Genomic DNA, 14421 nt, shown 5'->3' with positions numbered 1-14421 from the left:
CTGTAGTGTTAAGCAGCCTCTACTCATGCTGGATTTCACTGAGGGCACCAGCAGTTTTTACCACCCTATACCATCAAGCTCTAATTCCCAGAAGTTTTGACTTGAGTAGGGACTGCAGGATTTGGCCTTAAGGATGTAGCACATTGTACACACAGATATGTCTGTACACTCCATCAAAATCACATTCCAGGCCCTCACGACTTCAACCAGCCAAACAGTAAAACACTGTTTCCACAAATGGCTGCTGCTTTTAGTGTTTTAAAATAAAAAGGTTAAGAAGAAATTTGAATTAAAAGTTTTATTCATTCAACATCTCACATTACAAATATTTAAAAATTATATGCATACTGGTATAAATAGTCATTTGCAAACTATTTAATAACATTAATTTTCCACTAGCACTTCAACAAATGAACTCTTTAAAAAAAGTAACTTGTGTTATATAACTTAGAGTAGAACATACAAAAATATGAACTTAAATGTGAAAATTACTTTAATAAAAAATGAATTACCCTTATTTAAAATGCTATAATAAATACTACAACCTCCCCATACACAGTAAAAACTATATGGAAATTCAGCCAAGTAGTACAATTAACTGACATACTTAAATAACTTTTCCTTCTGATAATATGAGCAATACATTGGGGGAAAAACATATTAGGGATTAGTAAAAACTAGACACCCACTTGCTAAAAGTTTCACGTCCAAAAAATATAACAAAAAATCTGATGAAAATTATAAAAACTAATTATACTTTAAAATTTAAAAATATAAAAAATAAAACAGTTGAATACAATATTGTCCCAATTCTTACAATGCTATCAATCACAGTAGCTTTAAAATAAGATAATAAAATAAAGCAAATGACCAAACCTCTTTTATTCCTTTTTTTTAAAAATAATCTCAAATTTACATTAGTAGAAAGATTGATTTCTGATTCTTTTCTTTAGAAACACCAGCAAGAAAGAGGATTTACTAGAACAGTAGAAAATGACATTTTTAAATGTCTGCAATTAAAAACAAAGAATTACACTGCAAAGATCTTCCAGAAGTCTGAAATAAGTATTGCACATAACTTGAAGTTAACTTGCCACAATTCATCACATTCAAGTTTTAAATCACCTTTTAACAGAAGGTTTTAACTCTTCAAAAACAAAAGGGGTGAATTATCAAGTCTTTCCAACAGCATCCTTATAAAACGCTAGATTCATTCACTGCAAGTTTTAAATTTGCATTCTGCAGAGGTCTGTGTATGGAGAAGTATATACTATACCAAAAAGCACGGGGCAGTGGTGGTGGGGGGGGTCCTTTACATATAAAGTAATCAGAAACACTTTATTTTACACTGCAAAAATAACCATGTAATTACTCTGTAACTACATTGTAAATACATGGCCAGTGCCATGCTAGCGTGATAGAACTATAGGCTTAACCCTTTTGCAAACTGAAGTGATACCCTAAGATTTGTAAACTAATTGCATGTTAATTATGTTTGGAGTGACATGGTAACTCCAACTACAAATCCCATGTAATCGGAAGGACATGTAATCACTATCTAAGTACAGAGTAATATATGTAATTGTTTATGCCCCGTAAATTGAAGTGTAACCAAATAATCTGTAAACACGCTTGTCACACAATCACAAGTGAATATTAGTAGAATAACAATTTCTTACATTAGTCATGCATACTAACATTACATGCCTGCCACATAGCAGGCTTGCTTTTATTTCTTTAAATATAATTTAAAAGAGCAGACACCTTTCTGCATCAAACACCTAACATCAATTTGTTAATATTAAAAATGGCTAAACATTCACCAAAAACATCTGCATTTGTGTATAATTTTTAAAAACCTAGTAAGAAGCGGTAGACAATTTTGATGTTACTTTACTTTTAAATTTCTACACTACATTTATGCATTTAATTTTTGAGGGTCTAAAGACTGTCATTTGTCACTTTCATGCTTTTTTTCTTCTTTAATTCTCAACTTTACATATACTATTTCTTAAATTATATGTACACCAAATACCTGGTGCTGGGCTAAGATGTTTAAGCAACATGCTTTCTTTTCTCTGCAGATTCTAAAATAGCATTGCCAGTGCACAACATCCATAATTCAAAATGTATGCAGAGCACTGAAATGTATAAAAAGCAGAATATAAGAAAATAAAATTTATTAAAATTATTTATATTAAAAAATGAAGTATATGAAGATCTCTCAGTAATAAAAGTACAAAAAGCTACTCTTTGCAATATGAAAAATTGAGGTATTGCATAAAGAGATATCCCGTCAGTGAAAAGTGTGCCTAAAAATGCTCACTGTTGGAAAAACAAGATATACAAAAGTAGTGCATAACAAATATACATTATGTGCATGACAAAATAAGTTAGCTACAAAAACACTGTACCGAAATTCAGCAGGTCATGTACAAAGGGAAAATTATTATTCAAAGCTAGTTCTCAAACAGTGTTATTTCTTGTAATGGTAACCCATCTCACCTGTTTACTGGGTAGGATCGGCACAATAGCACACCCCAAGCCATCTAACAAGCATTAAAAAAATTAAAAGGAACATTCCAACTAGAATTATGGACTTCAGAGAAAAAAAAGTCCCTGACAATCTACACAAGAGCACTCTCCATTTGCATTACTGTTGTCAATATTTTCAGGGATTTCATTAAAAGCAGCTCCCTTTCTTTACTTGACTAGTAGACAGCAAATGTCTCCATTTTGACCTTTGGAACTTAATAAGGTATAGTTCATTAAAGCCTGTATTGAAAATAAAAACTGCTTCTCATAAAGATAATCTTGAGGGTTAGGGGGCTCACAGAGTAGATGTTTTCTGCAGCGCTGAGGCAAATCTTTGGTTTGAGAGAATCTAGGATGGTACCATGCCAGTCAGACAGTTTAGAAGATTGCCGTTGGATTGGTTTGTTTTGCACACTGCTACACAATCATTTTAAAAGTTGACCAGGGCATTAGTTAAAATCAAGTTTGGAAGTCTATGCCCCTTCCAGGGCATTAAGAGACTATTTCAAACAAAACCCCCACCTCACCCCTAAGCATTCAGTTATCAGGTATTGTGTTAATGCTTCTCAAGCTGGAGTTTATTTATAATAAAGCATGCATTAACTTAGCAAAGTTGGCACTTCAGACACCTGTAATTCTTTATTTCCCCATGCTAAGTTCTGAAGAAAAGGATTCTTAGTTAGGATTCTCTACAGGAACAGTAAGATAGGCATATGCCTCTTTGCACAGATTTACACACTTATTAGTTCAGCAAACAGTGCAAAACAGACTTAGACTACTTAGCTTTGTTCTATTTATGCTTTCTACCTTATAGCTAGCTAAGTTAGAGGATATTAAAACTGACTTTACATCCAAGAGTAAAACCAATTAGCAGCCAATTTTTAGTCTGTGATACAGTGGAATACCAGAATTTAGATAAAATCAGTGATATCCTTGAGGTATCTTATTTTTCATGTCAAAATGGAGAGCAAAGGCTGGCCCCTGATGAATGTTAGTATATTAGCATATAGAGTTATATATAACCATCAAAAATAAAATCTATACATTTGTCCTTCAGGAGAGGAAATGCCAGTTTACTAGTTGTTATTACTCTAACTTTGGTAGGATTTCTAGGGCAGTAACCAGACAATTGAGTTATCTCTTTTTAATGAAAAGTAATAAGTGCACTCCTCCCCCCGCCCCACTCCACTCAGTAGTAATTTTACCCAACTTTTATATTTGGGAACCTTTAAACGGTAACTGTTTTGACAAAATATACTAAGATCTGCCTATTTGATTAGTACTTTGGATGTGGTTGGAAGTTGGAGACATGGTGAGATATATCCTGTGCTAAAAATTCAGCCTCAAAACCCTTAACATAAGTAAAAATAATTGTTATAATGCTGCTTTAACCTTGCTCATGCATTTTTGTTGCTTTAAACATGCTCTTTCCTAGGCAGTTGCTAGCTTCTTTCATTGCTGTAAAATTTAACAGTAAGAAAAGGCAAAAAAAACAGGCTTCCCTTGGCGGGGCGAAGGAGGGGAGTGTCAGAACAGACTGATAGTGTTATTGTTGCATGGTTATTTTAATAAAAGTATTCTTATGTTTTTATTAACAATAATTTAATTAAAAAAACAAAATACTCTATTATTTCATTTCTCTTTTCTTAACATTTTTTTCTCTCCTCTATGAAAACGTTGCATGAAGTAAGTGTCCTCTTGATACCAAAGACAAGAGGATGTAACTTACACGCAACATGTTATCAATACGAAAAGGAGTTCCCAATACAGTTTTCAATGACAAGATTCTACAAAATACCCATATTATAGGTCATTCTTTCATTATACTATTGTTAAATTACAGACTACTACAAAAGGACATGCTATCTTGAATAAGGGGGATTGTGGGGAGGGATCAGGATAACAGAAGAGTGCACTTATTTTGAGGCCTGCATATGAGCACTGCAGTAATCTTTTAGTTCCAGCGGAATGAAATATGTCTTGGGCGATCTCCTCCCTCCTTCACCAGGGGCTTGTGGAATTCCCTGCCAGCGCGTGAATGGATAGCAGCCCAGCAATATTCACAGTAATACTGCAGACAGGTAACATTAGCACAGAAAAATGGAGCAAATTTTCCACCACAACGGGCCCCCTGACATTCATCACACAGCTGATCATCCAAGACATATGGCTTAACTTCCACCTGCATTCAAAAAACAAGAAAGTTTACAATACTTAGTAACTGTGCAGGTGATACTCTCAGTGTATGCCGGTTTTGGTTGAGAGTCAGTTTAAGAAAAGAACTAGCTGCTGAAAATCAATGTTGCACAAGCAGTTGTCAGCACAAGGGTGAATCAACTCGTTTTATTCCAGCACGTGTGTGAACAGATTCAGATTAAAATCAGAGGAGGATGCTGGGGATTTATTTTAAGTATAGTTACAGGCATTATCGTTCACAAAATTTCCTTTCCGCCAGGAATGTAAATTATTTACACAACATTAAAATTGCAGCTTAAGCACTCAAACATTTGAAAAGTCCAAAGTCCATATTTCCACTTATTTGCGAGTTTCATTCACACCTTTAACAACAAATGCTACATTTAGTTTGTTTCGTTTTCCTTTGGTACTTCAACTTAGTCCAGTCAGCAGTAGGAGATGGAACTAATCTACTTGTTTACTATTAGTGAGACTAGAACTTGATAGATTACACGAGACAACTATACAACTGACATCAAGGACAAGATTCTGAGCAGTAATCTAGCCCTTATGTGCCACTCTGGCACAGGAAAAAAAAAAAAAATGCAGAAAGCACACAGATCTTCCTAGCTAAGGATTCTCTTGCTAGGGAAGAGTTCTGACTACTGTACACGTAGTTCCCATGCCAATCCCTATATATGGAACAAGGAGGGGTAGAGAAAGGACCATGGTCAGAGCATGCTACACTCTTGCAATTCCCAGCTAAAGATGACCCACTGGGGACCCACCAGCTGGCATATTTTGTAGTAGCATAGAGAGGCTGCTCTAAAGTACACTGGGGACTGGGCCAAGATAGAATAGGCCCCAGATTCAGGGAGCTGCATCCAGCTCTATTGTGGTTCCTCCTCTCACCTGCATCCAAAGGAAGCCAGTCACCACTGAGAATTTAATCTATATCTAACTAGCCAGCAGAACTGCCAGTTTCATTTTGAGAAATTAGTACAAGTGAGCACGGAGCCAACAAGCTCCCTTTTGAAGATATGAAGGGAGGATGTGAACGGATGTCAACTATATTCTTGCCACCCTCATTGTTAGACACAGAAAGCTGGGGAAGAAAATCCTATTGACACTCTGTAGCTTCCTTTTTCTTAAGGGAAGGAGTAATGGGGAGAACCTTCCCAGCTTCCAAGAGGTGGTCATAAATATGCAATCAGTGTTACTCAGTACTGTGTATCTGGAAGAAGATGAATGTTTTGATGCTCATCTCTGAAGTCTAGCAGTGCTTAGTTTTATTTAGTAACAATACCATTCAGAATTTATTTACCATTTGCACATTCAAAGTGTTCTTCTAATGAATCCTCCCTGCATCTATTATCATCCCCCCATTTCTTTTTAATCACAAATGGAGAAACTGAGGCAGAGGTGATAGACCTGATTGTAAAATCCTGACTCATAATAGCAAGGACTTACTCAGATGAACAGTACCATGGGCTTCAGTTGGACTATTCACCCACATTCTCACTTATGCAAGCAGAGGTTGCATAACTGGGCCATAAGTGATTTGTTCAAAACCACAGAAGGAATTCATATCAGAACTAATATTAGGACAAAGGAGTTCCTGATTCCCAGTTCCATTCTCAAATCACTGAAAGACTACCACCTGTCTGCACAGACTTTGAGCCCAGAGTGGAAGTAAAATTATAAGAGCAGTTCTGTCATCCAACAGTAGTGAGAGACTGCTGGAGTTTTAGGGAAAGTTTTTCAAAGAGAAAATGAGAGACTACCCAATTGCAGAAAGAAAAACCGAAGATGTAGCACTAAATGGAGCAAAGAGTGGCAGTAATGACCTGAAAGTCTGTTTCATTTATAGTCCAGAACACTGAAGCCTTTCAGATGACCAAACTGGGTTTCTTACACGTGAAGCAGAGACAACAGGCAGAGGTGCACACAGTGTTGATACAACAGGCACACTAATTTCAGGTATATTAGAATGAGAACAACTGTGCTCCTTCTTTAATTGTCTCCTTTAAAAAGTTAACTTGACAGGACAAAATACTAAAAACTGCTAAGGCAGGTGGGGAGGGTTGTTATGAGGCTATACCAGAATATTTACAGTATGCTGTACAGTGCACTCCTATGATGCTCTTATGGGAACATTCCCAAAATTTCCTGCCTCAGCAGTCACCTACTGGGGTCAGGAAGGGATTTTTCTCCCCTCAACGTATTTTTGCTGTTGTTGGGTGGGGTGATTTTTTTTCGTTCTTCTTCCTCTGAAGCACCAGAGATGGTCACCGTTGGAGATGGACACTGGATGGGATAGGTCAGTGCTCTGAGGCGGCACCGAGCAGTCTCTCTCTCAGGTGCTTGGCTAGCTGGTTCTAGCTCACATGTGGGGCCTTCCCCTGACGCATGGGTTGCCAGGATTATGTCTCTCTATGTCACTTACCCCTGCAATGGCAGGGAATTCTCTGGCACTGGTGCATCTCTCAGACCTTCCTATTCTCTGCCTGTAGTATATAACCAGTCTAGTCTCCTGTGGGCTGTAACACTTTGGTCCAATTTCAGTTTCTGAGTTTAGTGTGCAGGTGCTGGGTGGTGTTAGTGGCTGAAGTTATACAGGAGGTCAGACTCGATCTGGTGGTCCCTTCTGGCCTCTGACTATTTACACATACACACACATGCAAACACACCCCCATCCACCCAGCAACAGATTCTGCTCATCCTTTATGCTGGTGCACAGTGGAGGTGGGAAAGAGCAAGAACTGCTCCCTCTTTGAAGAATGCTTCAGTCCATCCCTCTGCCCCAGCCTTTAGAGTCAGACAGCCTCGCAGTGGGAGTATTCTGTACCCCTCTGAAGGGGTATGGCACCTGGCATGACCCCCCTATGTGCCAGGGAGTTCAAGGAGACTTTTTCCTCTAGGTTACCTCCCAGTGCACCATGGGCTGTGCTTACATGGCACAATTTAAATCTATGCATGCAGTAAAAGTCTGTATGTAACATTTATAGTCTTCACAATGAAACACTGATATTTACACGGAAACAAGACATTTCTAGACAAGACACTGAACAAACAAAATGTGCTTTAGCCCTTACCCGTTTATCTATCTCTCCATGCTGCAGCTGAACAAAGCGGGCACTGATAGCAGCTATGTAACTTTGTTGATTAGAAAATGCAACCCGCCCAGCTCCTTTTGGGTATTTCAGCTCAGGATCTGTGTCAATTCCAGCATAGCATACCCCTCCATACAGCCGGTCCATTATCATTGCAAGCTCCACTAAAGCAGAAAACAAACACTCAGTTGGGGATTTAGAAAGTAAAAATCTACCTTTTCTGCCATTCTAAGCATTGAATATGCACATTTATTTGTACTCCTGTCTCTAGCTACAGTTACACAGCATCAGCAATACTTACATTTTTCAAACACTAATATATGTCTATATGCTACTGTAGCGAGGCGGTGGGATACCCCACAGCCCCGCTGAGGGACGAACCTCCCTAACACCAACATGGGCGGAGCCACTCGGTCCTGCACCCGCCCCTCAGAGGTCACGGTGCAGACCCGGAAGTATAAAAGCCCGCCTGCAGTGCTCAGTTGAGAACCAGCCACCGGAGAGACCAGACGTTTGTGGCCGTGCTCGCACTTGGGAGATGGCAGCAGGCCGCGGCCGGCCTGAGGATTCACCGGGCCAGCTGAGCCTGCCCCGTGCCAGCTACCCCGAGGAGGACTGGCCAAGCCTACCCTTCACCACCTACCCGGAGGAACCGATGCTGCTGGAGACCGCCGAGGACACTGGCGCGACCCAGGTACTCTACGAGGGGGAGTGTGGAAGTAGCCCGGGGGCAGCCGACCCCAGTCTCACTGCAGCACTGCCAGAGCCTATGTCAGTGTGTTGCGGCCAGGATCCCCACTGACAGCAGCGAGTTTCCGCCGCTGCTAGGGCCCTGGGCTGGGACGCAGTGGAGTGGGAGGGCCTGCGTCCCCCCTGCCACCCACCCCTTGGATGGCAGACTCCCCCTTTCCCTAGCCTGGAGAGACTGGGACCTCTTGCTTATTGACTCAGCCCCTGCTTAAGGGCCTGAGTCCCTGACTGTTTGGTTGCTGCCCCGCCCTGACCTAGGGCCTGGGCTGCTACAGAACTATTGACTCAGCCCCTGCTTAAGGGCCTGAGTCCCTGACTGTTTGGTTGCTGCCCCGCCCTGACCTAGGGCCTGGGCATCTGTATAGAACTATCGGCTCAGCCCCGACCTAAAGGGCCTGAGCCCCTAACAGTGGGTTTGCTGTCCCCCACTACCGCAGGACCAGGACTGACAGTGAACTAGAGCAAGGCGGTGGGATACCCCACAGCCCCGCTGAGGGACGAACCGCGGCCAAGCCCCATTACAGCTACATATATAATATATGTTTTTCTCCTGAAATGTCCTGCTGAAATAACTCCCAGTGTTCTCCCAAAGCAGTAAGGCTGATTGTACAACATGCCAAAGGCTGCAACACATGTACTGTACCTGCTCGTAATGGCCGAGGAACACCTCCAACAAAAATAGTTTTTCGTGGATCAAGAGGCTGCGAACCATCCATCACGAAGTCACTATCACTGAGATTCCAAGGCCTTATCTGAACCTATGGCCAGAAAACAAACTTTTTTACTGTTCTTAATTCAGATTAAGAGTTGAGGTAAGTATTTTAGCAATATCAACTGTCAGTTACAATGTAGCCTCCCTGATGGTAAAAACTTTAAAATGGTATCAGTGACTATACTCTGAACTCACTTTCAAACTGTATATAAACTACCAATTAGGAGTTAATGCCAATATGCTCTATTAATGGTGACCTAAGCAGATCAGATTTCACCTTGTTATTTAACTGGTATGAGATATACAAGTTCTTCCTGTTAATGTGATGCATTATCACAATCCAATCATGCTATATAAACTTTATAAATACACATGTATCCATGATGTGTGTTGTTCTGACGAAGTAAGCTGTACTGTAGACATCAGGCTAATCACTATCACAATAACACAGGTTCCAGCATGCAAGGCTATGCATAGTTTATTTACTAAGCAACAATGTCTGCCGACAGAGGGTCTTGACCCAGAGCCCTCTAAAATGAGTGGGAGTCACTAGGCTTTGGATCAGGCCCATAGTCACTGCAGTACCAGTACATAATGCATAACCATACCATCCTCTTTGGACACTAATCTGTTTCACTGAAGTCAGCAAATATGCATGACATCTGCAGTGCACAATTTATAGCCTTATTTTATACCAACTCTAAAGTACTTGAAAATGTTACCTACCGGTTTGTCTTTGATAGTGGGGCTGGAGACACAAAGGTAGAGTTTTCCATCCTCTTCAATACATGCATCAATCAGAGCCTGTACAGAACTTTCATCTTGAAACAGCAAGAACGCATATCCTAGGTAAGAGAACAAGATGACTTGCAAAATTCCTGATGAGATTCTCAAGAGATTTAGTTTTCTATAGTTTATAATATTCAGTGTCATTATTTAGGGCCAGACTATGCGCTGATCCCACATGATTACACAGCAACGTAAGAGATTAACAGTAAGACACCCCCCAACACACACAAACACTCCCCTGTGCAGCCTCCCAGCATGCCTCCAAAAGCAGGAGGGAAAACAAGAGCTATGTGCTCAGTACTCTCTTCTCCCTATCTCTTTCCCACTGGTGGGGAGGAAGCAAGCAAAGAGGTGGAAACGGATAGAGCCTTGGCTCCATCCTGCCAGCACAGGTGAGCTGTGAATGTGAGGTGCAATTTCTTCCACGGGCTGCTTAGCTCTGCATTCCCCTTACACAGTACTAGTCTTTAACATTTTGCATATGATGTAGTAAATAAGAGGTCAGGCAGAGTAAAGAATAGAGAAATGAAAGGAAGGAGGCACAGAGAAAGAAAGGGGAGTCAGACAGGAAGTGAAGTAAGTAATTATTTTAAATGTGTATTATATCATGCACTGCTCTGCAGTCCACCTACTTGCAACATCCTGCAGGATTTGAGTTACATCACATATTTTCAGCATAGTATGGGGGGCAGTGAACATGAAGATCTTTTACATAATGAAAATTACACTTCAAATCCTCACACTGAAAAATACAGTCACTGGTTCTGCAATGGTTCTTAAAATAATGTTAACATCATGATCGTTACCTTTAGGAGGAAAATAGGATTTGCTTTCTGCCTTGTGCGGCCAATCCACAATCAAAGGACCAAAGCGACGAAAGCTAGCCGTGATCTCATCTGAGGGATGAGGAACAGAGGGATAAAAAGGAGCATGAATAGAAGTTAAAACCCACTGAACATAAAACCTTGGAGAATCTGGATTTCAGATATTTTTCCTAACCTATAAACAAATATCAGACCACTGAAAGCATTTACTGAGGGAAGGGGACTCTTCATGACAAGTCAGAACATACATTAAATAGTGAGGAAAACAGTTCAAAGATCAAGGTTTTGTCTCTTTATTAATGGTTACAAATAAAGGCTTGCAGCCCACTAAGTCACAGGAATGAAATCAATGAATCTAAATAGCTACCATATCCTAGCTTCAGGCATTCTCCAACATAAAGAGTTCAAAGTCCGAATCCTTGACTGACTGCTTAGCAGTAAATTCTGCCAATCTGCCTTGCAATCACAAACGGTTTGGAGAAAAGGAAAGGGAATATCAAGGCCCAGTCAAGCCTGTTCACATCACATGCTTGTGCCACATCTGTCTGCATTATCTGAGTTTGACCTCAGACTAACTTACAGTAATGCTTGCAGAATGCAGTTATGTAATAGCTATTGGAAAGAATGCAGAGAACACATACAGTAGTGTAACAGGAAGCAACTGCAGCACCCATTTCAAATCCTCCTTCCACTTCAATATTCCGCTAAGATAATTATCTTATTATTTGCTAGTCCTGTAAAGATGTTCCATTAATTATGGCATTGTTCTTTTTGAGCTTGGGTAATTTTTCTCCCCTCAGTAGAATGGTTGCTAGTAATAAGAAGCTTCTGAACAAGAAACACCTGTGTACAAAGCTCAAGTAGGGATAAAATTTCCTATTACTGAAGAGGCATCTGCAAGTTTTAAGTAGACTATGTTAGCACGTAGGTGCTACAATATATTAAAAATACCTAGACAAATGTTTTCCCAGTGTTTTGTCATTCATCCCTTCATCTCACTAAACAATTTTTTCCATAGCAATTACAACGTAACTTCTTGGATTCCCCCCATTTTCTATTCTTTTATTGATCTCTTCCCTCAAAGACATTACAACAATCTTCCCTCACTGGGGGCTTCTCCCGCTGACATAGCACTGTGCACACTACCACTTATGCTGACGTAATTTATGTTGCTCAGGGGGGTGGTTTTTTCACACCCCTGAGCAACACAAGTTTTGCAGACATAAGTGGTAGTGTAGCTATGGCCTTAGTGTTGCGGCATATCATGGGTGTTTCTTTACACAAACACTTCAGTGTCCCTCAACCCCCAATATTCATGCTGAATTCACCAAACACTCTTGGCTTCTCACCAAAATTAAGTGCCTCTGGATTGATTCCTGACTCAGTTCTTACCATCCACTGGGGTGACACGTTACCACTGGACATAACCACTGTCAAAAGCTGCCACAGAATAGAGCAACACTTTACATATGGAGCTGAATGAAGAGCCAAAACCTAAAAGATTGTACAAACCTAATAGAACTACTGGTAATATTACTCCTACTCTTAAGTTTCTGAAGCCCATTAGAAGAATATTTTAAAATGGGTTTCATGAGGAAGAGGGATAACTTAGTTCCTTATCTTCTAGCTCTTTTTCAGTTTGAACATATAATTCAAGTGATTTAATATTCAAATAACAATTCAATATTGCATATTTTCACGTTTAAAAAAAATCTCACATGGGATTTTTTTTGCGTTTTGTCAGATCGGCAGTGAAAGTGTTCTTAAAAAGAACAACATGTGCTAGGTCATCATCCAAGGCTACTATAACATGAAATGTATGGCAGAAGGTGGGTAAAACAGAGCAGGAGACATACAATTCTCCCCCAAGGAGTTCAGTCACAAATTTAATTGACACTTTTTTTTAAACGAGCATCATCAGCATGGAAGCATGTCTTCTAGAATGGTGGCTGAAGCACGAAGGGGTATACAAACGTTTAGCATATCTGGCACATAAATACCTTGAAATGCTGGCTACAAAAGTACCATTCGAACGCCTGTTCTCACTTTCTTTTGACAATGTAAATAAGAAGCGGGCAGCATTATCTCCCATAAATGTAAACAAACTTGTTTGTCTTAATGATAGGCTGAACAAGAAGTAGGACTGAGTGGACTTATAAGATCTAAAGTTTTACACAATTTTATTTTTGAGTTCAATTATGTAACAAAAAATCTACTTTTGTAAATTGCACTTTCACAATAAAGAGATTGCACTACAGTACTTGTATGAGGGGAATTGAAAGTTAGTATTTCTTTGGTTATCATTTTTACAGTGCAAATATTTGTAATAAAAATAATAATATAAAGTTAGCACTACACTTTGTATTGTGTTGTAATTAAAATCAATATATTTGAAAATGTAGAAAAACATCCAAAACGTTTAATAAATTTCAATTGGTATTCTAATATTGTTTAACAGTGCGAGTAAAACTGCGATTAATCTAGATTAATTTTTTTCAATTGTGATTAATTTTTTGAGTTAATCATGTGAGTTAACTGCGATTAATCTACAGCCCTAATAGAAACCAATTTATTTCTGTCACAAGATTTGTATTTTCTCAGGGTTGAAAGTTTTTGATCTAGATTAGATACAACAGCCTTAAGCATTTGAGGCATTGCATCCATCTGTCAAGACCACAGCTGCTGACCAAAGAACATTTCTATGATAATCTCATAAACATGAAGGTCTTAGCATGGCCAGCTCCCTAAAACAGATCTGCCTCTTTTTATGGTCTAGGTCTGGGCTATATACAATTAAAAGGAGGGGCTGGCGAAAGAACAGATTTATCACACAAACGTTATAGCACATTAAGTCCTCATTCTCAAATTCATAACCAAAGTACTATTCTTTTTAAAGAGCTCATATTTTTATCTTTCAGTAACAAAGCAGTTGTAGAGACAGGGCTAATGGGAACAGCAGGTGTTCAGTGCCGCTCAGGATCTGGCCAACAATTTGTAAAAAAAAAAAAAAAAAAAAAAAAAAATCTCCTATTATAATCATTCTTTAGCTTGTTAACAACAGGGTCCATTCTATAATTTATCATTAAGTCAACATGAGTTGTTCTGACTGAGCTTGTTTCTGAAAATACCTTCATCGATATCTGGTGGCAGTCCACCTACGAACACCTTGCGGGAATACCGTTCCACTCTTTCTCCATTTTGGTGAGAGAAGCAGTGTGGTGATCCTAAGCCACTATGAAGAGTCTGATCCCCACGTCCATCATCCAAGAACCCGTCTTCCATTGGAAACAGTGAAGACTGACCTAAAAAAAAAAAAAAAAAAGGGGGGGGGGAACCCCCATACTAATAGGACAAAGAACATACCATTTAAATATTAAAGAAATAATGTTCAATATTAACAGTACATCTTCTTGTATTCTTCCCCTTTAATGAGTAATGGGAAGACTAAAAACATGATCATTTTGATATTCTGCTTATTTCATTTAACCTTACCATTTCTAGTTCTACAACAATCCAAACACCT

General features: G+C 39.4%; 1 protein-coding gene across 2 annotated transcripts in view; it reads right to left on the bottom strand.

Moving 5' to 3' along the window:
* Window positions 1-292: 292 nt before the first annotated feature.
* The window catches only part of CPEB4 (cytoplasmic polyadenylation element binding protein 4), a 59203-nt gene continuing 45074 nt past the window's right edge, over window positions 293-14421 (bottom strand). For both annotated transcript variants that reach the window (XM_065410092.1, XM_065410093.1), the window contains 6 exons: window positions 14027-14200; window positions 10881-10970; window positions 10012-10130; window positions 9217-9331; window positions 7806-7987; window positions 293-4717 (listed from right to left, as the gene is read on the bottom strand). In XM_065410092.1, the coding sequence (XP_065266164.1) occupies window positions 4490-4717; window positions 7806-7987; window positions 9217-9331; window positions 10012-10130; window positions 10881-10970; window positions 14027-14200 (908 nt within the window). In that variant the 3' untranslated portion in view covers window positions 293-4489. The remainder of the gene's footprint in view (window positions 4718-7805; window positions 7988-9216; window positions 9332-10011; window positions 10131-10880; window positions 10971-14026; window positions 14201-14421) is intronic.

This window comes from Emys orbicularis, chromosome 8, assembly GCF_028017835.1.
Source record: "Emys orbicularis isolate rEmyOrb1 chromosome 8, rEmyOrb1.hap1, whole genome shotgun sequence".
NCBI lineage: Eukaryota > Metazoa > Chordata > Testudines > Emydidae > Emys > Emys orbicularis.
This window is presented reverse-complemented; position numbering and strand designations above follow the sequence as displayed.